Source organism: Convolutriloba macropyga, chromosome 14 (assembly GCF_964194025.1).
Source record: "Convolutriloba macropyga chromosome 14, txConMacr16.3, whole genome shotgun sequence".
Lineage (NCBI taxonomy): Eukaryota > Metazoa > Xenacoelomorpha > Acoela > Convolutidae > Convolutriloba > Convolutriloba macropyga.
In genome coordinates, this window is record NC_134481.1 from 42,584,137 (window position 1) to 42,611,636 (window position 27,500).

The window sequence follows — 27,500 nt, forward strand, 5'->3', positions numbered from 1 at the left end:
GGGCTGAAACTTACCGTCTTCTCGGGGCATGTTCTTCGCTTCAGATTAAACGATACTTAATAACCTGATTTTATCTTCAAAATTGGTAAAGAAAAGATGAATAAGTTATAACGAAAGGAAACCTATTTCGCAATAATTGCAGAGAAACAAAACAAAAAATAAACAATTTGATGAAACGCTATTTACGCGTTTTTTAAATGTTTTTATTTGAACACGAATGTCACATAAAACGATATTGAGATAAACTAGCGTTAAATTGCTTCGATACACGTGAATTATTAACTACAATTAAGCATCATCTGCTGAAAGCTCAATTTTTGAACCGATGCTATCTAGCTAGCTAACTAATTCTACCGACTTGTTTTACAAAGCATAAAATAAGCGTGATTTGATGTGAAGTATTCTAGACTTATAGAATAAACACGTTTTGAATATCTACTCGCATAAAAATTATTAGCCTTTGTATGCGCTTGGTTTTATATATATAATAATGATATGGTAATAAGTTTGATCTCGTAAGGGGCTATTAAAATCATTTTGTGCGTGAAAGTATTAATTTTCTCATATTGCGTTTGGAAATATTATTTGAGAGGAATATTGTTTTTCTGTCTGGTTTAGTTGGCCACAGCAATTATCAAGGCTGTAACTTTATTTTTCAACACGCAACAATATTTAGCAAGAATAAATCACTGTTCAAATGCTCAGTTATCAGCTGTTTTTTGTCAACCGCAGGATGGATGGTATCATTAGAAAACTCCACCAAGCGTAGAGTTTTTTGTTCCGACCCACTCTGCTTGTCTTTATTTTTGTTGCTGCACAACTTACACCTAATAATGATCGGTCTCAAATGCTTGACCAAGACTCATAATTGAAACTATTTGAAGATTTCAGTTAATAGCTAATTGTTTAAATGACTTTCAAGAGAATTTCTTTAAAAACACAAGATTTTTTCAACTGTTCTCTTTTGGCTCTTATTTTTGTCATTGCTCAACCTCACTATTTTTCAACCAAATTTTCAACAACTTTTGTTCATTCGAACAAACTTTTGCTGTTGCTTATAACTTTTGCTTTTGACTGATGGCTTCGACCATTTAGCTTTATCTGAAAATTATGAGTTTTTGCAACTGTTCTGTTTTTGGGTTTCGTTTTTGTTGCTTTTTGAAGTATTCAATTTATAAGAAAAGGGCCCTGATAATCAGACGAAAAGCAAATGATGATAGAGTTCTTGCATTTTACATCGTACAATTATAATTCCTTCAATATTGTGGCGTCGAAAAATTTTTTGTAAAGTTTTATGTTCTGCCTGTGTTTGTTGTTATATTGTAGTCTTATGACGTACTCTGAATTATAACAGGCGCACTTGGCTGCGTGAGTTGTTGCAGCGTAATTCATCTATTCCAGTAGAAGTCTTATTTATTTGATAAATTTGAAAAAAGTTCCCTTCTAAAACATTTGGATTTTTGAGCTTCGCCATGTTTTAAATCATCGTTCGGTCAATTTATAGCTCAGTCTCTGTAAAGAGAGGTCACCATCCCTCCCCAGTGAACTATAGTGTAATCTTTGTAAGTGTTTTAGTTTCAACTAAGTGTTTATCAGCTTTGTTAGTACAAGACTTCGTAAACTGTTTGTCATTATTATATATTTGTACATTTTATAAGATTTTGATCTCCATTTAATTTCTGGCAATAATGGTAGGTCCCATTGGCTTCAAAAAAAAATGCGCAATTTAACTTTTTCAATGTTTTTAATGACAATTTTCAGGTTTTAACGGAATCACAGCCATTTTCACCCAAACTAATTGAATATTTCAGTTTTGCTGGTATTTGTCCTTCTTTTCGTTGTCGAGTTATATACACGGGATAATGACAGGTTTTACTCGCTTCCTGTGGCGATATAAATAAAATGATCATTTATATGATTTCAGTTAATATCTAATGATTTTCATTACAATAGATTTCATTGTTTTCGATTAATTGTTTTTAACTTCGCCCCCTTTTTGCTCTTTCTGTCGAACTGTTACCCAGTCGCAATGAGGACAGTTCCCGTATCTTTGTTAATGATGTGTAGGAAATTTCGTTTTGTTTAGGTTTTATCTGATGCAAGTTTGGGTATGTTAATAATTTCTTAAATTATAGATATCGAGTTTTGGTCGTAATTCTATTCTTTGATTTATTTAATGGTCTTTCTATTATTTCTGTTAACAAAAATTCTCTTCGGCCCTCTAAAGTGGCATTTTTTTCTATAAGTGGTTTGTTGAACGATATATACGATATTAAAATGTTTTGGACGTTTTCTATTTCTTCCATTTCTGGTGGCCAATTAAGAGTCAGTCAAGAGTTTGGATGAGCGGGGTCGGAACATTATGTACAAACGCCTATTACCGAGCCTCCATGTCAATTGCAGGCTCTTCTGAAATTTTTTTCGAGGAAGATTTAAAGTTATAGGAGCAAAGGGCTTGTTTTTTTATTTTTCATTGCTATAGAAATTTTCTCATTCGATTTCCAAATTAAATAAAAATATTTGTGGTTTTGATTATTTTTGAATTCCTAGAGCGCATAAGATTGGATACAAATGCAATTTTTAAATTCTTCGAAAAAATAGGCTTTTAGTCTTTTCTTTCCAGATAGTTTGGCAAAGCAAAACCAAGCAAAAAATTCAAATTTATTTACCCTCTGAATTGATCATTTGAAAAGGCTGATGGAACACGTTAAATTTGAAGCTTTTTAATTTGTATTAAACCTGGAACTATGTTAGGTCAGACACCCCCCCCCCCCAACCCCCACTAACACACCCCAACTCCAGAATTCGTCGCATTCAAGAACAAGCACGCGTTGCTCGCATCTGCAAAAAGTTTGCAAACCACGACAGCCTCCGATAACACCAAACGGTCGAATTCAAAATTGACATTACTTCTTTATGCTGTCAGTATTTCTTAGACACCTTTCTGTCAACGTCAGGACAAAAACAATTCGTTTTAATTGACTGTTCAATTGGCTCCTTAAAGTTTATCAACTAACTGCTCTTTTGATTATTCTGAGACGTCAAAAAGATCATTAGTTGCTTTAGCAGATAAATGAGTATTGCTTGAATATCATCTCGAATGTCACAGGAGGTAAAATACAGAGGCCGAATGGGTCGCATTAAGCCGAAAGAAAAAGAATTATTATAATTCTCCTTCTTTCGAAAACTTTCCTTAGAAAACGTATTAAGTCTAATAAGACGTGTAATGGCTTTTAATTAAAAAATCTTTCATGGAAATCGGTTTAGTCCCTTTCGAAAAAGTTTTGAGCAAGAAATAATTAATTTATAGGCTCAGCCTTGTTCATGGTGCGTCCGGGAACAGACAAAATTGTTAGGGAGTTTCCGCAGTGCGCACCTGCTGGAAAACTCGACCAGTACTGGACTCGAACCGGCATCTAATACTTGAAAGCCTAGTGTGCTACCCATTTACACCAACTGCTCTTACGCTCTCGAACTTGGGCATCTCTTTTACCCGTTCTCACGTTCTTCCTTGTTCCTCAAGGCTTCCATTTCTCTATACAAGTATATGTTGAACAAGTAGAGCTTCTTGTCAAGCTTTGTCAAGGGTATCTTATGCGCAATTTACATTAGGCTGTTCCTTTCAACCTGCTAACAAAAATCTGATATCGTCACGCGGTTGAAAAATGGTACGAAAAACCCACAAATGTTCGTCAAATTAAACTAAAAATACTAGATTAAACTTTTTAAAAATAATCATTACTTTATATCGCAACAAAACCGCTTTTTTGACTTTAGCTCGACAATAAAAACACTTGGATTTTTTCTCGCCTTGGCATCGTTTCTGGTCTCGTAATTTTTAGTTTTCCTCGATTCCCAAATAAGTACTTTTATTCCCACATTTTTGCCTTCCAAAGCTGAGTAATAAAAAAGCGACCGGTAGTTATCCTGCTTGAAGGAAACTTTAGTAGAATTAAAAACGAGCTGAAGTCTACACACTGTAAGCAAATCTTTGTGAGCGAAAAATTTTTGAATAAAGTTGCGCTGAAAATTCTGGAAATGCAGTAAGATATATCTCGTAAGTTGAATTATGTGCAATAGTTCAAATTCTCAGTTCGACTTTCCGAGCATATCGTTTGATTGAACGTCTTCATCACACAGCTCTGCTCTGACCTGCAATTATGACATATCGTGTTTTCAATATGTCCCTTATGAAGATTCTTATGAGGATTAGAGCAATTCGGAGACGACAATCTGACTCAAACTGTCTTCAGAAATGACCAAATGCCCTTCAATCATTTGTCAATTGTCGCCAGGGGTCATGAAATTGAATAAATCAATCTGAAAACTCAATTTTTCATTCTTAGAAGAACTGAATCTGATTAGCAGTGGATCAGTTTTAACCAGATTGAACTCATATTTATTTGAGTAATAATAAAGCATCATTGACTAATTCTTTTTATATCAAACGCTTCGGACCTTTTGAACAACCGCCTCTCGTTCCAAACTCATCCCGCTCCCAACTGCTCAATGTTAAATTACATAATACTAAAGACTTGCATAGGTTTCAGATAGGCTTGGATTGGTCAGTAAATTGCCCGCTCAAACTAATCAAGATTTGCCTTCCACTTTGCAATTGCGGAGGCGATTGTTGAAACTGTCAAACGGTTCAGTTTGTTGGCTAAAACGTTTAGCTAGCTTATAATATTATCATTTTTACTCAAAGTAGCAACTAAATTGTCAATGACAAACGAAGGCAAAGTGCGTGTGTGTGTTATCGGGGCTGGCCCGGGGGGTCTGATGACCCTGAGAGCCCTGCAGACTCTGGCTGGTATTGACGGGGAGGAGGGGCATTACGAAGTGGTGTGTTATGAGAGGTATTCACAAGTTGGGGGTATTTGGAATTTCAGGTAAGGAGGAACCAAACCAGTAAGTTTCAGTGTTGATTGTTGAATTTACCACATATAAAGATAAATGTTACTAAATATGGAAAATTGAGTCATTGTCGGTTTTTTTCCAACTAATAAGACCACCGTAGTTCAGATTTTGTCGTGTTTTAATCGCAAGAAAATCGTCGGTGTGTTGGGTTTTAGTTAGACGGAAACGACAAAAAGCCCTTAGGTTCTTCTTCGGTATCGTCGGTATGTTCCATTTTTAATCGTACGAAGTTTTTGGTTTGTAAGGTTTGCGAACATAGATATGTTTGGTTTCAAATCTCTGTATGTTCAAGTATAAGAAACTATCGGTATATTCGGTTTTGAACCAAAAGAAAAAATCAAAATTCACTGAATGCGAATTAATCAACAGAATTCACAGTGTTTAAAAATGAAGTTAGATTTTAAAATTTTTAAAAGTTAAATCAAGAAATTCATATTTGTTCAACTAGCTACAGAGGAGAAATTTAAATAAATTTGCACATTCTTTCTGAATTTTTCTTTAGCAAGTACCATTAGAATTTCTTCGAAAAGATTAGTATCATAATGTATGACTATATTATAGAAAAAAGCAAGTTTCGTATAGAAAAAAAAAACGATTTCTTACGCTTCAAACCGAACATAAAGAATCGTGCAAACCCAAACGTATTGAAACTTTAGAAATTCCATAGCCCATGGTTCTATACGTTCAAACGTAGGATCAACAAACCGATGATTGCCTACGTGTAAACGTAGGATGAACATACCGATAATTTACTGCGCTGAAATGTAGGAGGAACATACGATTGATTTCATACATTTATGCGTAGGATGAACATACCGATGATTATCCTACATTTAAACGTAGGATGAACGTGCCCATGATTTTCTATGCTTAAACGTATGAAGAACATATCAATGATTTCCTACGTTAGAACATAGCATGAACATTTTACTATATTTAAAAGTAGGATGAACAACCCAAAGTTTTCCTACGTTTAAACGTGGGATGAACAAATTGATAATTTCCTGCTTTTAAACGTAAGTTGATTGTACCCCTAATTTCCTCCGTTTAAACGTCGGATAAATATCCTATTAATTGCCTTCGTTTAAACGCAGGATGAACATTTGAATATACCGATGATTTATCACGTTTATGCATAGTATGTAATTACCAATGATTTCTTACGTTTAATCGTATATTGATGATACCGATGGTTTCCTACGTTTAATCGTAGAACGAGTATACCGATAATTTCCTACGTTTAAACCTAGAATGAAATTACCAATGATTTCCTACGTTTAATTGACCGTAATAACGGTTTTTTTTCGCCGCATTAGTTCAGTCTTCTTGACTAGGGTAAACTTCTATAATTTTTCCCTTTTTTTGTCGCAGAATCGCGATCTTAGGTTTATTTGACATCAAGAGAAACTCATATTTTTCACAAGTTGGTAGTATGATCATAATTTGAAATATAGAAATCCTGAATGAAAATTACATGAGATGTCAGTTTCGTTGCATTTTTTGGATCCTATTGAGAAAGCCACAATTCTTATCAGATGCAACTGGAGACCCCAAAAACCTAAATAGATTATTTTTGTTAATTTGAGTTTTTAAAATATCACGAGGTTCTTTCCGCAATACAAGTACGAAGCAAAAAAGAATAACTTTTTGTGTAACCAGAAAAACTTTGCAAATTTTAAAAAATGACAAACTTCAGCATGGTAAAATTTATTACCAAAACTTTGCAGAAACTGTAAGAATATTTGCTTTTGGTAAACAAGAGTAAAACAGCGTTCAGTTTTTTACTGGGTGAAAACTAGTATGAAAAATAAATAACAGCACTTCTATATGGAGACCAGTGTGGTTGAGAAGACAATGTTTTAGCTTTCTATCCCATTTGTTCCCCCCATGAATTAAGTCTCAATATTTTGTGCAGCTTAGAAGGATTATTTGTAAGTTTTTCTCTCATCGTTCGAAACACATAGCAGCATTTCGTGTATTGATGTCGCTATGAGGCAAAAATACTTGGAAACAAAATAATTACTATGGACGGCTTGATATTGGCCGTGATGGAATTTCTGATGTCAAAGATAGATATTATTTCATACTCCTTTCTTTAATTATCCTAATTGATGTCTGTAATTATAACCAACAAGTTAAATAACTCAGAAAAAAGAATGTGAAAAAAATAACTATTCACTCGTCTGATTTTCATTTCACTTCCATAACACCGCAGAGATATATCAAAATTTCTCCCTTCGTCAGAAACTCTCGAAAACTAGGTAAAATGAAGGAAATTAGGAGATAAGCTTTGTATCTTATTTTTGCAAAAGTGGTTTCGCCATTTTTGTGGAATTGAGATATTTTAAAATGGTGAAATAGGTGACAAGTCTTGTAGCAGGTTTTCGCTCATTCTAGGTATCTATTTTTCGCATTGATTGTTTCTATAACTCGCAATTCAACCTGATTTAATGCATGCTTTTTTTAGTGATATAAAGCTGTATTAATTGAGCATGCAAAAGCGACTTTAAGCTTTATTAATTGAGCGTGCAAAAGTTTTTTAAAGCTTTTGAAGTGACTTAAAGCTAGAATAATTGACAACCAAATACATAGTAATATAACCTATCAGACATGATATAATTGATTACCATAAACATTATCAGTTTATGGTAATTTCGTTTTCCATTACCCTGTATTGAAACTGATGGATTTTTCAGAAACCATAAACATAATAATATAACCTATAAACCCTAATATAATTGATTAGCATAAACATTACCAGTTTATGGTAATTTCATTTTCCATTACCCTGTATTGAAACAGAGGGATTTTTCAGAAATTATTATACTTAACATTTTTTCATAAAATTACCTCAAAACGATGATGCTTGAAAACAAATAAAAGCCTTAAAACCATGGTAAAATATTCAGGCGAAAAATTAGAATATCAGTTAATGTTAATTTCATTTTAAATGCTATGAGTTAATAAAGCTTTAAGCCACGTTTACTTGCTCAATAATGCGCTTTAAATCAGGCTCAATTGCGGAATATAGATACATTCAGAGCGGAAATTGGATACATTCAGTGCGTAATCGAGTTACGCTGCGAGCGAAGAAGAGATACATAAATCGAACAGATTCTTGATACATAGCGCGCGCAAAATAGGATACACAGCTTGTATCTCAATTTCGCGGTTAAAACTAGAACACTATTGCAAACATGGGTTGCGCAATTCCCGTCAATTCAGCCTGTTTTTGCTAAAGTATGTTTTTAGCGCAATATTGTTGCATTTTCATTACTTAACATAACAAAAACTAGCAAGTGATTTGAGTACATTTATCGGACTAAAATGCACCTTTTTTTAATGGTTATGCTGTAAGCAAATTGTTCATGGAACTTCTACCAATTTTCCGGTCTCTCCGATAACAAATTAGGTAACAACCAATTGGTTTTTCCAGTGGAATCGAGAAAGTGGACAAAGACGGAATGGAGCCGCATTCTTCACTATACCACAACATGCTGGCTAATAACCCAAAACACTTCATAGAGTGTCCGGAATTCCTCTACCCCCAAAATGACCCTAACCTCACAGGGTTCGAGTGCTTCCCTTCTTTCGAGTACCATTTGGAATACTTGCAGAAGTTCTGCGAGCATTTTGAACTTAAAAAGCACATCCGATTCCAAATGTGGATTGATTGGGTGGAATTTGATGAGGAAAGTGGAAAATTCCAGGTGACTGTGAGAGACCTGGGTGATGTCGCAGGGGAGAATGTTCTAGAAGTTTTTGATTACCTAATCGTGGCGACGGGTCATTTTAGTAAGCCCAATTTGGTGTCGTACCGGGTGAGGAGACATTCACAGGACAAGTACTGCATGCGAAATACTTCATAGATGCTGAAAGATTCAGAGGTTGATAAAATTTCCTTTTTTTTGGAAAAATTTCTTAAAAATTTGGTAAATAAAATACTGATTGCAAAATACACGGTTGGGTCTTTCCCATTATTACCTCCCCCCCCCCCCCCCCCCACAGCTTAGTGGTCATATAACCTATGTCCCCCAATCATGGTAATTATACCATAATGGGGCCGAGGGGCTATAATTTCAGGGGGGTGGGGGGGGGGCTATAATGAGAAAGACCCACACGTTCCAGCTTGCTTCTTCAAGTAGACCTATTCATTATGACCATTTTGCTCATTCACGGTTCCTTTCATATTACAATTTGGTGAAGCATAGTCTGTTCATAGGTCAAGATGTAATGTGTATGTCTACCCCACGACCATTGAGGTATCATGAAAATAAAAAAAATAAAATTACGTACAATATTGGAGTATCTGAACGGAGTTCAATCGTTTTTCATTTTAGAACCACAAGTGTAACGGCTGCTCTCCTATCAAAGTCAAGGAAAACTTTACACCGCCCAGTTCGTTTCAGCGGTTTCAAATCTGTCCGGATATTGTGTTTATGCAGTTAACTTTGTGAACTGTATTATCCGCTATACTGTAGATTACCGTTGCATTGCTTGTTGCTCTATTACGCTTGATAACTAATTGCTCAACTTTGCTGTATAACAAACTTGTTTCTCTCAGAATAACAAAATAATTCAAATTGAAACAATCAAAACTTTGCTGAGTTTTTGTTAATGACTCGTTATAAAGCGAATTTAGGAACTCCCGTTCCTACAAATTGTAGCCCTATAACTTGGCTATAACTATGCAAAGTTTTAACCTGCTGCAGTAAGCAGTTGTAAAACAGTATGTCTTACCAGTTGCAAATCTGATAATAACAATATATTCTAACTTTAATGTTAGCAAGTCTCTCTATTGGTTTCAATAACACCAATGTTGAACTAGATTAGGCTTCGTTAGAGCCAGTAAGAGAAACTGACTTTATGCTTTGCACCAAGTTTTTCTTACTTAGGAACTTCGTTCCTCAGAAAGAAAGTTTTGAGAATATTCAAAGTTAATTCTCTTTTCACAAGTCAAAGTAAAGTTAAAACTGTACAATCACTAATATGATCTACAGAAACAAGACATGATAACAAGTAATTTACCGCTCAAGAAAGTGTGCTTCAATACGCACTGTATGTGAGTTTAATATAATCAAAATTGCAAGTTTCAACTGATTTTTGGTAGTTTTTCAAGCTCCTTTTATGCTGCTAGTCACGTGGATTTACATGTCAAATTCAACTGTTGATTGGTTGTAGATAATAATGTCGACAGAATGTGAACACTTTTCCATAACGTCACTTTTTCAGTGTAAATTTGATGTCATGGGAAGTTTGTTAACCATGTAGAAGTTTCGTCGAATATTCTGTATCAATAACACGCTTATTCGCAATCCAATCGCAAAGAATCTGATGCAATAGTGTTAAGTCGTAGTATTGTTTTGCTGGTGGTTGAGGTAGTTCGAATTTGAGTTATACTTCATGAATGACGATTGTGTACTAATAATAGTTGCTAAATATAAATGTTGAACAAAATGAACAAATCCGTATGGCTTCAATAGAATGTAGCATTAAACTTCGCTTGTCACACTATTCTAGCTTTAAGGCTTGAAATGGTCTTGAAGCGCTATTCAATTTGGTAATTGAGTTAGTAAGCTCAACCGCCACATCGCCGGCCCTGTTTTCCATCGCGAAAACATCTTTTCCAGTTAGTACTGCGGCGAGCTTCACTACTGGTCTCTTGTACACTCCGTCGTTCGTTCGAACTATCGCTGATCAAATCACACCGTCAGACCCATCGATGGTCTCCGTAACTCGACCTAGGTTGCAATATCCACGCTTGTCACTATCTTCGATCAACCAAACGAGATCGCCTTCTTTAGGGATTTCGTTCGACGTAGATCGACATTTTTGCCGATTATTCAGAGTTGGCAGATATTCTTTCCAAAATCTGTCCCATATGAGATTTGCATAGACTTGAGTTTGTCGAAAGAGTTTTCGATGATCAACAAATTTCTAGGGTAGGTAGGGTAAGCAAACGTTCCTGTTGCCAAGCAAGAAGTGATTGGGGATCAAAGCTTCTCAGTCATTAACATCCGAGCTGACTGGAGTCAAATGTCTCGCTTTCAACGTCTGCTCAACAATACACATCGCTGTTGAAATAACGTTCTCTGTGACTGATCTGTTCCCCAACACTGGATACATTGCTTTCTTGCAACTTCTCACCAACCGCTCCCATACTCCTCCAAAGTGGGGTGCTGCGGGTGGGTTGAACTTCCATCTGATCCATCGTTGAATTAGATGTTCTTCGATCCCTTCTTTGTTTCATGCCGCAACGTACTCTGCAAACTCTCTTTCAGCTCCAACAAAGTTTGTCCCGTTGTCGCTGATGATCGTATTGGGTTTGCCTCTTCGCGCAATAAATCTCATTATTGCATTGAGACAACTATCTGTGTCCAAGTTGGGTACAACTTCTATATGCACCGCTCTCATAGTTAGACAAGTAAAGAGACAACACCATCGCTTTTCGTTTCTGCGCCCAATCTTCACAATGAAAGGGCCAAAGTAGTCAACTCCAACATTTTTAAAGGCTGTTGAAACATCTAACCGCTCTTCGGGTAGATCTGCCATGACTGGTGCTATCGTTTGTGCTCTGCCTTTTCTGCAAGTAACACACTTGTTCTTGATTGATCTTAAGGCGTTCCGTATGCCTAGCATCCACATCTTCTGCTGAACAATGTTTCTCACATGCTCAGTGCCTTCGTGTTGATTGTCCTTGTGCTCGTTTCGCAAGAATAATTCAACCGCATGATGTTTCCAATGTAGCAAAATTGGATGCTTTGCATTGAAGTCCAACTGACTTTTGCCTATTCTGCCTTTGGCTCGAATAAGTCCTTCTTCATCCAGGAAGGGGGAGAATTGTAGAATTTTGCTGACTTTTGGAATTTCTTTTTCAGCTTTGAGAGACTTCACCTCTTCACCAAACTGTTCTTGTTGTAGTAACTTGAAGATTGTTGCTTTTTGCTTTTTCTCTTTCTTCAATGTTGACTACGAGCGTTGCAGGTTTGTCTTTGTTCAATGCTCGCTGTACGTATGCCACTGTATTTACTAGTCTGTTAAATTTACTGAATCGTTCCCACTGGATAACAGCTTTCTTCTCTTCAGCCTGTATCATGAATACTGATGAGGGTATATTCTCTTCATCTGATGCAAAGATTAAGTTCACCTGCTCCGGCCTCTCACTTTCTGGCCGTTTTTTAAACAAGCCGGCCCAGTGAGCTACTCACTTCTCTTGAGTTCTTCAATGTTGATTGCTCTGGTGCCAATGTCCGCTGGGTTGTTGATACCGCTGACATGTTTCCACTGTGAAACATCAGTTGTATCTAGTATCTCAGCTACTCGATTGGGCACAAACACTTGTTGTTTGCGATGGGAACTGTGTATCCACTGCAATACCGTAGTTGAGTCTGACCAAAAACTGCAACTATTTATCTTCATTTCATGTTCCTTGACTATCTGTTCTTTCAACCTCCTTGCCATGACTGCCGCTTGCAACTCCAATCGTGGTATTGAAAGATGCCTCATCGGTGACACTCTGCATTTTCCAATGACAAATGCTAAGTCAGCTGAGTATTTTTTTGGTTGTGAACGTAGATAGGCCACTGCACACATCGTGTCTTCACATGCGTCAGCAAACACATGAAGCTCAGTTTTATCCCTCTCTCTAATGAAGTATCTTCTATGGATGCTTGTTTCAGCCACTATTGGAAGTTGTTCTTTCCGTCTCAGGAATTCTTCTTCTTCACTAGGCTCCACTTTGTTGTCCCAATGTTGTCCATTCTTAGTCCAGAGGCCTTTCAAAAGTCGTCTCATGTGAACACTGAACGGAGCAAACAATCCGCTCGGGTCGAATACTGAAGATACCAGTGACAGAATCTTCCTCTGGGTTATAGGTTCTTCAACTTCCTTGTTTTTACCTGTGCATACTTGAAGACTGTCATCAGTAACGGTCCATTGTAGTCCTAGCACTGAGGATCCCTCCGTATTGGGTTCCACTTCGACTTGCTTTGTGTTGCTGATTGACTTCAAGTCTTCTGGGAATTCTTCGGTAACCGCATCGTTGTTGCTTATCCATTTCTTCAATTCAAATTCATGTTGTTAGAGAAGAGGTTGTAGTTGGTTGAAGACTTCAATTGCTTTTTCCGGGGTTTCTACTGATTTGATGAAATCGTCCATGTAGAAGTTGTTTTGTATTGCCTTTGCTGCAATCGGATACTCCTTTTCGTTGTCCAGTCCCACTCGCTTGAGAGCATAGTTTGCACAAGTTGGAGAACTCTTAGCTCCGAATACGTGACGCTGATATTCGTATATCTGAACAGGTTCATTTGTTCTTGGACGCCATAAGAACCTCAAGCAACTTCTATCCTGTTCGGGAACTTGCACTTGTAGAAACATCGATTCGATGTCAGCTGTCAGGGCTATTGGTCCTTCATGGAATCTGAATATTGTTCCAATCAACCCATGTAGCAGATCAGGTCCTGCTAGTAGCTTATCATTAAGGCATACTTCTTTGTACTTTGAGGCAGCATTGCAAACACGTCTTACTTTGCCAGGTTTGTTCGGGTTTAGCACTGGATGGTGTGGCAAATACCATTCCTTCCCGAAGGTGCCTTTCACTTCGGACTCGTCCAGTGTCTTTACGAATCCTTTTTCTACATCTGTATCTATTGACTGTTGATACAAATTCTTCAGGTTTGGGTCCCTTTGGAATCTTCGCTCCAGTGATTAAAGCTGACCCAAGGCTGAGCTGTAGTTGTTCGGTAGGTTTGGCTCTGGTTCACTCCACAGCATTCCTACTTCGTACCGCTCGCCTGTGAAACTTGCCGTACTCTCTAGCATCTTTTGTGCCTGCAGTTCCTTTTTTGACTGACTGACGACGTTGATTTTGGAAGCATAGGTTTCTATGTCCCATCAGGTTTGGATATTCTCAGCCACTTTACATCTTCAGTGAAGGCGAAATGACAAACATTTTGTCTTCTTTTGCCCGTCATGGGTCCACTGACTACCCATCCTAGCTCTGTTAGAACGGCGAAAGGTTCACTTCGTGTTCCTATCTTATAGTCCAATGGGCGTTGTAGCTCATAAGCATCTTGACCAAGGATGATGCCAACTTCCATCAAGTTGAAGCTTTTGTTGGGTAAAACACTCAAGTGGTTGAAGCTTTGCTTCAGCTTGTTGTAGTTGTAGTTTGTGTTTCGCAAGGAGATTGACGGGCGTGCAAACGCTTCGTTTGAATGCACCATTGAATGTAATCCCTTTATTTTGAGAGGAACCCTTTCTGTCTTCAGATCCTTCGTTCCGTGTATGCCAGCTATGTTGAGCGTCACACCGGTGCCTTGGGCCCGTAACTTCTCTTGCACACTTTGATCGATGAATGAAACCGTTGATCCACTATCGAGGAAAGCATATGTGTTCAGCCTGTTGCCACCGCTCTGTATTGAGACAGGAACTATCTGAAGAAAGCTAGTAACTTCGTTACTCTGGTTGATTGTTGCTGCGCTTACGTTAACTGCATGATTGCCCTCGTCCATTTGGTTTTCTGACTGTAGCAATCGGTTGTGCTTCTTGATGCATCCATTGATGCCGCACGCATTGACTTTACAATCTTTGAGTGCATGTCTTTTGCCTAGACATCCGTAACATAAGCGTTGCTTTCTCACTGCTGCGTACCGATCATTCACACTCATGTTCCTGAATAGTGGACAGTTCCATATTTTATGAGTGCCATCAGCTAGCGGACAGTGATCACTTTGCGTTTGCTTCGTTTCTTTCACGTTGGAAATTGCACTGAAGTTCGACGATTTCGAGAACCGTTTGTCTCTATTTGTGCTTCTTCGGTCTTCTTCTCTTCGCTCTCCCTTGAAAGCTGAAAACCCTTCGTGCACGAATGCTATCCTTGATAGCCATTTTTCAAACATAATCAGATCAGGCCAATCTTCATCTTTATCATCAACATAGAACCACTACTTCTCTTTGAGAACTTGGGGTAGTTTGTCTACTGCCATATACAATGTCGAGCTTGATTGAAGATCACCAATCTGCTTGTACTCTTTGAGCACATTCACAAAGTTTGAAACAATAACTGAGAAACTGATCAGACCTGTTGAGTCGTTTGGTTTCACCTGACTTGCTTTGCGAAGGCTCTCCAGTTGTGCATCAATGATCACATGAGGCCTTCCAAATTTCCTCTCCAGAATGATCCATGCAGCACCATAGAACTGTCCAGAATAGCCCATTCCAGAGATTGCTGACCTTGCCTTGCCTGTCAGTAGAGTCTTCAGATGGCTCATCTTCTCTGAGTCTGGTATTGTTCGTTGATCCACTGTATCAAGAAACATACTAGACCACTCCGGCCATTCGAGAGGGTTTCCAGCAAAGTTGTTCAACTTCAGCTTTGGTAGGCTACTACTACCTGCGTACCCACTGTTGTATCGTAGTAGACCAGTTCTGGGGGAAACGTCTCGGTCTTCAACACTTGAGGATCAGTCTCGTGAACTGCGATATCGTGAGAAGTGACTAGACATGTTTCTTTCAGGGGTTGCTTCGAAGCGAGCTGTTGATCGTTCTGGTGTTAGAAGGTTGTCGATCCTGCTGGCCCAGTCAGAGAAATCTCTCTTCTTGTGGGTCCAGTTGAAGGGTGATTTGTCTCGAGCACTGGTTGATTGGGAACGAGCATCATCGTTCTCTAATGCTGTTCTCTTCACTCTGCGCTCTAGCTCGAGCTCTTCCTCCAGTAGTTGATGCTTGGTTTCCAGTTCCTTCATTTGCATTTCCAGCTCCAGCCTTCTCCGCTCAAACCGTGCTTGTTCCAGTCGCATCTTGGTTTCGAATTCGATATCGAATTTTTTCATCCTTTCCTCTCGCCTTTGCCTTGCTGACGATATTTCTGAAACATTCTCCGTTTCTTGGCCACTTGCTGTTGCTCCATTTTGCACTGTTTGAGCAACTGGGCTGTCCGTTGGGTAGTTGTTGTGGCTCTCGCTGTCATTCACGTCTTGGGTTGCGTTGCTTTGCACAAGCTTGTTTCGACGCTGCAGTTGCTTGGATATTTCTTCCTCTAGGGGGTGGACAGTCTGTTGATAGGGGACCTTTAATTTGTTGGGTCGATCTGAATCTTCAATTATTTTGTAGCCAAGACTTCTTTTAGTGTTAACTTCTTCCACTAATTCTTGAAGCTTCTTATCGTACCTGTGAGCTGTTGATTGAAGCTCCTCTCTGCTGGTTGTGCTTGACTTGCCTGGTTGCTGTTCGCTTTTGCTTTGTTGGTTTCCTTTGAGCAGGGTTCGCACTTCAATTTCTTTATTGAATTGCACTCTTCTGTTCGCCTCGCTGGCCTGTTGGTGTTGATTTGTTTGATTCTCTTTGGGGGGTGCCTTCGGCACTCTCTTCATCAGATTGGACAGCAGTTTGCCTTCCACTGTCCGGGTCGGCGGACCAAATGAAACGGCTGCTCTCCTATCAAAGTCAAGGAAAACTTTACACCGCCCAGTTCGTTTCAGCGGTTTCAAATCTGTCCGGATATTGTGTTTTTGCAGTTAACTTTTGTGAACTGTATTATCCGCTATAGTGTAGATTACCGTTGCATTACTTGTTGCTCTATTACGCTTGATAACTAATCGCTCAGCTTTGCTGTATAACAAACTTGTTTCTCTCAGAATAACAAAATAATTCAAATTGAAACAATCAAAATTTTGCTGAGTTTTTGTTAGTAACTTAAGTTATAAACCGAATTTAGGAACTCCCGTTCCTACAAATTGTAGCCCTATAACTTGGCTATAACTATGCAAAGTTTCAACCTACTGCAGTAAGCAGTTGTAAAACTGTATGTCTTACCAGTTGCAAATCTGATAATAACAATATATTCTAACTTTAATGTTAGCAAGTCTCTCTATTGGTTTCATTAACACCAATGTTGAACTAGATTAGGCTTCGTAAGAGCCATTAAGAGAAACTGACTTTATGCTTTGCACAAAGTTTCTCTTACTTAGGAACTTCGTTCCTCAGAAAGGAAGTTTTGAGAATATTCAAAGATAATTCTCTTTTCACAAGTCAAATTAAAGTTAAAACTGTACAATCACTAATATGATCTACAGAAACAAGACACGATAACAAGTAATTTACCGCTCAAGAAAGTGTGCTTCAATACGCACTGTATGTGAGTTTAATATAATCAGAATTGCAAGTTTCAACTGATTTTTGGTAGTTTTTCAAGCTCCTTTTATGCTGCTAGTCACGTGGATTTACATGTCAAATTCAACTGTTGATTGGTTGTAGATAATAATGTCGACAGAATTTGAACTCTTTTCCATAACGTCACTTTTTCAGTGTAAATTTGATGTCATGGGAAGTTTGTTAACCATGTAGAAGTTTCGTCGAATATTCTGTATCAATAACACGCTTATTCGCAATCCAATCGCAAAGAATCTGATGCAATAGTGTTAAGTCGTAGTATTGTTTTGCTGGTGGTTGAGGTAGTTCAAGTTTGAGTTATACTTCATGAATGACGATTGTGTACTAATAATAGTTGCTAAATATAAATGTTGAACAAAATGAACAAATCCGTATGACTTCAATAGAATGTAGCATTAAATTTCGCTTTTCACACTATTCTAGCTTTAAGGCTTGAAATGGCCTTGAAGCGCTATTCAATTTGGTAATTGAGTTAGTAAGCTCAGCCGCCACAACAAGAAAACGCAAAAATTTTATCTAACAAAAATTGTTAATTCGAAGGTGTGTTTTTATGATCATCATACCTCCAATAGTCGTGGGGTAGTCATGCCCAAATTACTTTGAGACCTAAAGCTGGGCTAATTTAATTCAACCCATTTTGCAGGCAAGCGTGTTCTTCTTGTGGGTTCTTCTTTCTCAGCCGAGGACATTGCCATGCAGTGTGTGAGAGTGGGAGAAGCTGTCAAGGTCACCATTAGCCACAGGACCAAACCAATCGGGCTAAAATTCCCCCCTCAGATTGAAGAAAAACCTCTGTTGACCAAGATTAATGGAAGTGAAGTTAGGCAAGTACCTCGGATATTCTTGCACTTCTTCCGTTTATAAAAAAACGGGAAATACGAGACCAAAACACGGTATGATTCCGGAGCTTGTTTTTAATTGGATCGAATCCCTGTAAGATGGCAGGAACAGAGCGGTCTCGGCTTTATTTTTTTCAATATTTTTTTGTTCCGACCCCACTTGTGGGGGGAGGAACTATATACTCAAATGGGTTTTTTTTGTTCCGTGAATTTTTGCCGATCGATATATTTGTCGTAGAGAAATGTGAGTGGTATCATTAAAAAGCTGGTCCAGCGTAGAAATCAAAATTAAAAAGATTTTTTTGAATTTCGTTTTTTTCGAGGAGTTATCGAGGATTGAAGTTTTGTGTGAACACGTGATATTTGTTCACTTCTAGTGCAATTTTTCTCCAAATTAAAACTTTTTTTTTATAAAAATAGTATTTCAAAATTAAATTTCACGCCGAAAAATGATCCAATTTTGTGTTCCTAATAGACTAAAACCGATAAAAAAGACTAGTTCTGGTCTCATAGGGAAGTTCACTATCAAAAAAAATTCGAACTCTATTTGAGAGCCCTTTTTTTAATAAAACTATTCTCTTTTTTTTTTTGCTTTTTTAAGTCATCTAGAGACAAGTCACTTTTTATATCGACGTTCTATTAATGAAAAACCTCCTTTACAGTCAAACGAAGCCCAATGAACAAAAAACGTCGTTTTCAAGGAATTGCTCACGTTTTTTTTTTTTTGGCTTCGATTCTGAGTTTTCGTAATTTTGAATGAAATTTTGAATTTCTTTTTGAAGTTTTACTAATTTTTTGGAGTCCTATGGCAGGGATTCATTGACTAAGAGTGCAATATGTTCCATAATGAGCATTAAGTGATCATATCTAGTTCATTGAGGGTTAGCTAATGGCTGTTAAGACTTAAAAAATAATTTTTCGATTTTTTTTTGAATATTAAAGAATCATAAATTTATTATTGTGAATTGTAAGTCAGTCCAGGGGTGACAGCACCCTCTTCCTTCCTACTGCAACCAAATTGAATCTGGTTAGCGGTTTTATGTTCTATCTATTGGTTATATGACTTCAATGACACAAGATTTCAATTTAAAAGAAAATTTTTTTGTATATTTTTGTATTATTGGTTACTTTGGAACACTTTATCACATTATCACAACATTATACACATTATCAAAAAATAAATACAAGCCAATTGACTTAGAGAGGACGTTCAGTGGATCACAGAGAAAATTTTCAGAGAAAAACTAATGGTTTAATTGTCTTCAACACTTTCTTCTCGCACTTTTCTACTGAATTTTGGTTTTTGCCTGTTTTTGTTACTGTTTTCAGTCATAAAACTTATTGTGATGTCTTTTAACTATCTATGCATGAAAAACATCGTTTTTCTCCCTAAGGGTTATATCTGAGCGTATTTATTGACTTCCATTGAAAGCTATTGAATTTAATGGCTGTTAAAAAAATAATTTTTCGAAAACATTTTGAACAATAAATCCTAAAATTTTCGTGAAATGTTAGTCAGTGTCAGTATTGACAGGACTCGCTTGCTTCCTACTGCAACTAAAAAAATTTTGTTCAGCTGTTTTATCTTCTAACTATTGGTTATATGACTTCAAAGACACAAGATTTCAATTTTTTTTAAATTTTTTTTGGATATTTTCGTATTATTGGTTGCTTTTGAAATCTTATCACATTATCCAAATATTGACAGCTCCCATTAGCTTGAAAACAATGTTCCGTGGATGACCAATAAAAATTTTATAGAAAAATTTATGGTTTAAATGGCTTCGACACGTTCTTCTTGCACTTTTCTCCTGTTTTTTTTGTTGTTTTGACAGTCATTAGACTTACTGTGATCTCATAATGAATACCAATGCATCACAAACATATATGTAATCCCACCGGGGCATCTGTGAGCATTTTTTTTTTACTTCCATTGAAAGCTATTGAATTTAATGTCTGTTAAAATAAAAATCATTTTTCGAAAATTTCATTTGAAAAATAACAAATCCTAATTTTTTCGTGAACTGTTGGTCAGTGTCAGTATTGACTGGACCCACTTGCTTTTTATTGCAACTAAAAAAGGTTCTGTTTAGCTGTTTTATCTTCTAACTATTGGTTATAAAACTTCAATGACACAAGATTTCATTTTTTTTCTAAGATTTCAATTTTTTTCTAAAATTTTTTTCTACAAGATTTCAATTTTTTTCTTAAAATAATCTCAATTTTAAGATTATTGTGATCCAATTGGCTTAGAAAGGACGTTCAGTGGATCACAGAGAAAGTCTTCAGAGAATAGCTTATGGTTTAATTGTCTTCGACACTTTCTTCTCGCACTTTTCTACTGAATTTTAGTTTTTGCCTGTTTTTGTTATTGTTTTCAGTCATAAGACTTATTGTGATGTCTTTTTAACTATCTATGCATGACAAACATCGTTTTCCTCCCTAAGGGTTATATCTGAGCATAGTTATTGAGCTCCGTTGAAAGATTGAGTTTACTGGCTGTTAAGGGTTTAAAAATAATTTTTCGAAACTTTTTTGAACATTAACCAATCCTATTTTTTGAGAACTCTTGGTCAATGTTGGTTCTAACAGAATTCCTTTCCGTTTTACTGCAGGCAAAATTAATCTGGTAAGCGGTTTCATCTTCTACCTTTTAGTTTTAAAACGTCAATGATTTCATATTTTTTTTCGGGTACTTTATTTTGTTTTTGGATCCTTTTGAAATCTTATCATATCATCTTACTGCTGAGAGTCCCTATTGGTCTAGGGAAGAAGTTCAACGGATCATAGATAATGTTTTCAGAGACGAGCTTATGATTTGAATTGCTTCGACATTTTCTTCTGGAACTTTTCTATAAAATTTGTGGTTTTTGCCTCTCTCTGTTGTTGTTTTCATAGTCATTAACTTGTTGTAAGGTCTTATGGATGAAATACGATTGACAAACAAACTTAATGTCCCCTCGAGGCATCATTTATTGTATTTACTGGCTTCCGTTGAATGCTAATGAATTTAATGGCGTTGATAATACGTGTTTTCCCGAAATTTTCTTGCTTCAAATGTATTTGTTCATATTTGTTGATTTTTTGAAATTATATTGATAAAAAAGGTTTTCCCATTGCTCTTGAAAAATTATTTTAAAATAGAACAGTGTTAAGTGAAAAGTTCTTTTTTTAATGCCTTCGACCCTTTTATCGCTCAATTTTTTCCAAAATTCGCTGTTTTTGTTCTTTAGGTAGCCGTAAATTTCTCACAGATCTCATAGGCTTGTAATTGAGGACTGAATGAATGATGTTACCTGAAGCATTCAGTTTACAGCGAATAGTCTCAAAGTTTATGACAAACATTTTGAAATGTTTTTCAAACTTTTCAGTTTTTGTTGTTCTTTTCGTCAAATTTAACTTCTATTCAACAATGAGAGGTCCCATCGAATTTCGTGTTTCAAGAAATAACATATATATTGATATTATATGCCACTGTTGTTTTGTTTTTCTGAATGTTTATTGAATGGGCATTTTTTGTGTTACTTTTTCTCTTCTTTCAGAACAATCGCGTAAAAACAGATCTCAATGGTTTTTAAATGTGCCCCAAGTAAACTTATTTAATCTTTCAGTATAAATCCTTCAACTGAAATAGCAGAAATAACAGTTGAAATAAAAATACATAATATTAAGATGATAGCTATTGATTTTAATGGTAGCAAAATTTGTGTTTTCGCAAATCGTTTGTAATTTTTTGAGTTTCTCTTTAGTTTGTTTCTATGGCATAGTCTGACCACAGACGGGTGCTTTTGGTTTTGTAATGACTTTTTAGTAATTTATCAAAGATTTTTTATTTAAAAACCAATGTTTTTTAAGGTTTTTTGAAATTTATTGGTGCAAAAAATGTTGATTAATTTTTAAGTTTCGCCTCACTGTTCGTTCTTTTTGTCGGCTTGTTACCTAGTCTCGTTAAGAAAACTTTTCATCTGCTGTATAGTTAGGAAAACGTAAACTTGTGTAGTTAAGGTTTTATCTGACTGCATTTTGACGTTGTTACTAGGTGCTTTTAAATTTAGATATTCAGTTTTTGCCGCGAAAATTTTGTTGATGCTAATTTTTTTCTCTTAGTCTCTTCAATGTCAGATCACGTTGGTGCTGTAATGAAGCATGGCATTATTAATTCAATTAGTAGATAGGTTGTGTAACGATTGTTTTAAACTCAAACATCTATTTTTGTTATCTCTTGATTTGGTTGACAATTTAGTCAAAAATGTAGATGAGCTCGGGTCGGAACATCATGTGCGAACGCACATTAACGAGCCGCCTTGTTTAATTTATTTTTTTTCGATCATAGATCTTTTCTAGATAAAAATTGTATGATTTCATGTGGACTACACTTTTTTTAAAAAAAACCGACAAGCATATGCATGTTTAACCACTCTACTGTTTTTTCTGACATGCACCCAAGTTAGTTTTTCGAGAATAAAATTATAATGTGCTGCTTAAATTTCCGATATTGCCATCTTTACTTCTTTCGTAATCATGCTCGATATTTTCATTAACATGCTTTACTGATCACAAGCAGAACATTTCACACTTTTTTTAAGTTTCATTGACGGATCTTGTTCCGATTATGACGTCATAATCTACTGCACTGGATACCTGCACAGTTTTCCCTTTCTGGAAGAAAGTATCCAACTGAAAACGATCAACAGGATGGCCCCTCCCCTTTATAAGCACGTGATGTTGCCCTCTAATCCCCGTGTGATGTATATTGGAATGCAGAATCTGGTCTACACATTCCCAATGTTCTGGCTACAGGGACATTTGTGTGCACAAGTTATTTCAGGTTGCTTCTTTTAAAATTTGTTCAAAATTTTTTTTGCAATAATTTGTCTTGAAAAAATATGCAGTCGATACCCAACACCAAACTTTTAATTTCATTTTTTAAAAATAAAATTGGGTCTAAAACTGCGAGGAAATTTTCTCTTATATTTGCCCAATCATCAACGCTTTCGACCACGCGGACGAAAACGTGAATGATTAAGCAAATATAAAATAAAATCTCCTCGCAGTTTTAGAACCCAATTTATTCTTTTAAAAAAGAAATTAAAAGTCTAGTGTGGGATTTTGACTACAAATACAAAGTCCAGCACTTATAAGTACTAATTAGTTAAAGTAAGGTAAATTTTTTCACGTGTCTAGTTAAACGGGTAGGGGTCCAATTGATTTCGTTCGATGGATCAGCGCACCTTGAATAACCCACAAGCCTGAAAATTCCATCAATTGATCCAAGTAGTTTCATAGGAGCCGAAATTCCCATCAATCGCTCATACTAGTTTTTTGGAAGCCACAATTCCCGTTGGTGGACTCACGTTGGTATTTTGTTAACAATGTTTAATAATGGCACGAAATTTGCAGTAACTGTAAATAACTGTGCTTCTGTTATTCCCAGCGAATTTACAAAGTAAATATTGATTTTGAATACTAGAAGGAAAAGTCTAATGACGCAGAGGTACAATGACTCTCACTCCAACAATTGATTACGAGATCGATTCCTAGAAGGTCAAAAAATAGCAAAGGCAAAATTTAGTCATGTAACGCAGGAATGGAAACACGACAAATTAATTTCTACTGAAGGCATCGAATCAGTTTTCAGAAATTTTTTAATCTAGTGAAAATTAGAGATATGCGATTGATTGTTTGCTATGATCCGAAAACAAGTAGTAATAAGTCATAGAAGATGCACCAATGGAGCCGCTGTGAAGTTACTATGATCTATCGATGAAAATCAAGGCAATCCCAACTCGGGTGAGTTTTTTCCATAGCAAATTAGGTTCTATCATAATCTTTTCATGGAATAATCTTTGCTGAACTCCTTTGTTAAATATTTTTGAGTTTAGTATGGTCGTTTCACGGGTTTTATTGGTGCAATTTAAGTGTTGAATGGCACATTTTACATTCAGTTCAATCAAGTGTCAGAAACGTTTGCAGAATAAATTAGTAATTTTTACAGCTAAATTCACGGCACGAGGTCTAATTGGGTCAAAGCCAAGGTCCGATTTCAACACTAAGTTTGGTTCTACTTGGGCAATTCCTCTATCCAGCGGAAAACAGTTTTGATTAAGTTATAGATCAGCTGTCGCTAAAATCGAGATAAAGCGCTAAAGTTTCTTCATGGACTATCAAAGTGGAGCAAGGTCTTTACCTACCCACCCGTTTTTTTCCATAAATGGAGTCATAAACATGGGGCAAGTCAAAATCTGCCTGCAGTCGCGATGCGTACGGATCATTAGCGTACTGGAAAAACTACCAAATTTTACTCGAAACAGCAAGAAATGATTGATTTTGTTAGAGTCCGGAAAAAGAAGCAGATCAAATATTTCGGTATTACAAAACTATCGAAAAGAAGTGCACTACGAATTGCCTTATACGTCCATTCTGCGTCATAAGTTTTGAAGCTTTCAATTTTGAAGCTTTCAGAGCTTAATTATTTCCTATCTTTTAATTTATGTGATCTTTTGCCACTGAAATTCTTGCTCTCTTTTTATAATGGATGCATTCTTTTTCTTCCATTTTTTTTCTTCAAACCAATCAACTCATTTAGAACATCAAGTGTATCTCAATCTTTTTGTAGGCTTTCAGTCAAATTATCTACCGTAGTGCTGCGGACCATACATAAACGAAGAAAAAGAAATGTTTGATGTGCTCGCTATCTAACCGAATAAAACTTACGAATGCACAGTTTTCCTGGTGTGAGTGTTTTTTTTCACTCAAGATATAGTCGATATGTTATTTTGTAAAAAGGCCTCTGAGTTTTTTAGGAAAAGTGGAAAATTTCCAGAAGGGATCATGTATGACATAGCAAAAAATCGGTTTTCTGTAATTTTGGTTTGAATAGCAGGAAACTGTAAGTAATGATTTATGTACAAAGAAATTGAGTATTTCGCTTATGTTGTTGTCAATTTGTGCCGACGTTATACATCCAAGATCTTTCATTGCGTGCGTTTGAAGATTTTTTCATATGATGGCACAAGTTTATTTAATGTTTTCCTTTATTTTAATTCCTCGAAATTTTCGACTGGAGTTTTGACAGGAAATTAAGAAAACCGGAGCAGTGGGCTATTTTCATGTAATTTTTCTGACTTCAAACCGCTCTTTTATATGGTTACCCACCCCTCAATTGCCCCCAATAACCTCCCCACACCTTTCAATTGTTTTGGGGTGAATGTGGGAGCTCGGGTTGACCACCATAAAAGAAACTTACCAACCGTCAAACGCCGTATATGGATTTCATGGAAACTTACCAAACATACATTGATCAGAAAATATTTTGAGTTTGGCTGATAAAAGGTCCAAAGCGCCACATGCAGTTCCAAAACAAAATTTTTGCGCATGAAGTTTCAAATTTCTGATCTTTATTTTTTTGGTGTACATTTTCTTAACGGGGGAGAGCTTGAGTCTGCTCGGTCACATTTCTCCTATAATTAGTTCAGTAACTTCTCCACTGCCTGTCCCAAGCCCGTCATGACAAAACAGGGGGGAAACCAGTAAAAAAATTATACTGGAAATTAAGAAAGTCAGTTTTTAACTGGACTTAAGAGAATTTTCCGACATATACTTCTCTGTTCTACCATAATACTGCCAATATTTGTTAACTTACCTACCAAATTACGGACCGTATATGGAATATTACGAACCATAAAATGGACCATATACGGTATCTTACTCACCATAAAATGGACCATATAAGGTATCTTACTCACCATTAAACTGACCATATATGGTATCCTACTACCCATAAAACGGACCAATTATGGTATCGTATCTGACTAACCATAAATTGCACCATATATGGTATCGTACTACCCATAAAACTTACAATATATATTAGCTTTCTATTCATAAAACGGACCATATATATTATCTTACTTACCATAAAACGGACCATAAATGTTAACCATAAGTTATCAGCTTCTCCACAAAAAGGAAAAAAATTAATGGAAACTTACTTACCATAAAGCGAGCCATATATGGAAACTTAAGAATCATAGCAGGATCGTACAACCAAAACAATTTATGACTTTTATGGGCCAAATATGGTCCGTTTTACGGTAAGTAGGGTACCATATATGGTTCGTTTTATGGTAAATAATTTTGGTCAACCCGGGGGGTAAATTTAGTAAAGTAGTTCAACAGCCCTTCAATACACCCATTCCCCCATAAAACCTTCTCTCTTACATCGTTATGGCGCAAATTGCGAAAGGCCATTTTTCCCTGCTTGCTGGCAGAAATAAAGCAGAATGCTCGACTTGTTTCAATTGTTTCAATTGAGAATTGTTCCAATAATTTTTACATTTCCAGGAGATTTGAAAGTTCCTTCTAGTGATGAAATGATGGCTGATATCGCTACACGACAAGACGAGGAATCCAAAATATCAAGTCTTCTGGCAGCGTTCGATTACCAGACGAAATACGTGAACGAACTGTCAGAACTTCTGGGAAAAGTGTCCGTGGATTCCAGTGAACTTATCAGAAGATGGTTGAGTGACAGAGATGAAGATGTGTCGACTTATAGAGAGAAAACTCATTTCAAGTCTAATTACAGATAAAAACTTATTAAAATTGTTACCAGTGGAACGAAACTTCGTAATATACTCGGAACTAATTTCAAGTCTTGATCAGTACTTTTCGACAAGTCTTGATTACTGCGCAGTTAAGCAAAGTAGAGTTTTAAGAAGAAACAATTTGTAATGAATGCATTAGAATTAGCAAAAAATAGTAAAAATTTTTTAAATGAAATTTGCTACTTTGACCACTCTATTTCTGAATTGAGCATAAACAAACTTAATATGTCCGATATATTTCCCGAAAACAGACTTTCTTCCAATGGACCGAAAAAAGTGACCATAACTGGTATCTTTGAGCGATATCAGAATTTTTTTCTCTCATCCTCTATCAAGTGAACTTTGTGTAAGCGCTCGTGTTATGTTGTGTTTCTTTTTGCACTTTGGGGAGTTTTTAGGCAGGTCACTATAAGTGGTGGCCTTCTTCTTTCGTTACCAAAAGAAAGCAAACCAACAGTAACAACTGTGCGCATTACTTGACTCAAGACGTGCCAAGTCTAAAAAGTGACATGATCAGAGCTCTGATACAGTACTGATCTAAGATGCAATTTCACTGCATCAGTACTGATCAGAGCTCTGATACAGTACTGATCTAAGATGCAATTTCACTGCATCAGTACTGATTAAGATTTTACGTTCAGTCCGGTAACCCCCAGTTACAGAACATGTGCCATTCCATATTAAATCAGAATGTAAAAAATAGCCGTTTCAATGGGTGTGCAAATAATATGCGCACGAAAATGAAAAATCTTGGTGGTCAGCTAATTTTTCATGATAATATACCCTGATGGTAAAATGAAGTTCGTGCACAGATCATTCAACTTTTTATATGTATTGACGTTTGCCGTCGAGAATGTTGTTAAAATGTTATCAAGATATTTTATATCGTGGGTGTAATCAAAACTATCATGGCCTGAAAATATATCATTAGGGTGGGAAGCTGAAAAAATTAACTCGAATTTGCATA

General features: G+C 36.4%; 1 protein-coding gene and 1 pseudogene across 2 annotated transcripts in view; one reads left to right on the forward strand and one right to left on the reverse strand.

The window, feature by feature from the left end:
- Positions 1-353, reverse strand: part of LOC142353568 (uncharacterized) — a 17,010-nt gene extending 16,657 nt beyond the window's left edge. For both annotated transcript variants that reach the window (XM_075405844.1, XM_075405845.1), the window contains exon 1: positions 15-353. In XM_075405844.1, the coding sequence (XP_075261959.1) occupies positions 15-30 (16 nt within the window). In that variant the 5' untranslated portion in view covers positions 31-353. The remainder of the gene's footprint in view (positions 1-14) is intronic.
- Positions 354-8,349: 7,996 nt separating this feature from the next.
- On the forward strand, positions 8,350-26,518 carry LOC142353192 (trimethylamine monooxygenase-like; annotated as a pseudogene).
- The last annotated feature ends 982 nt before the right edge of the window (positions 26,519-27,500 follow it).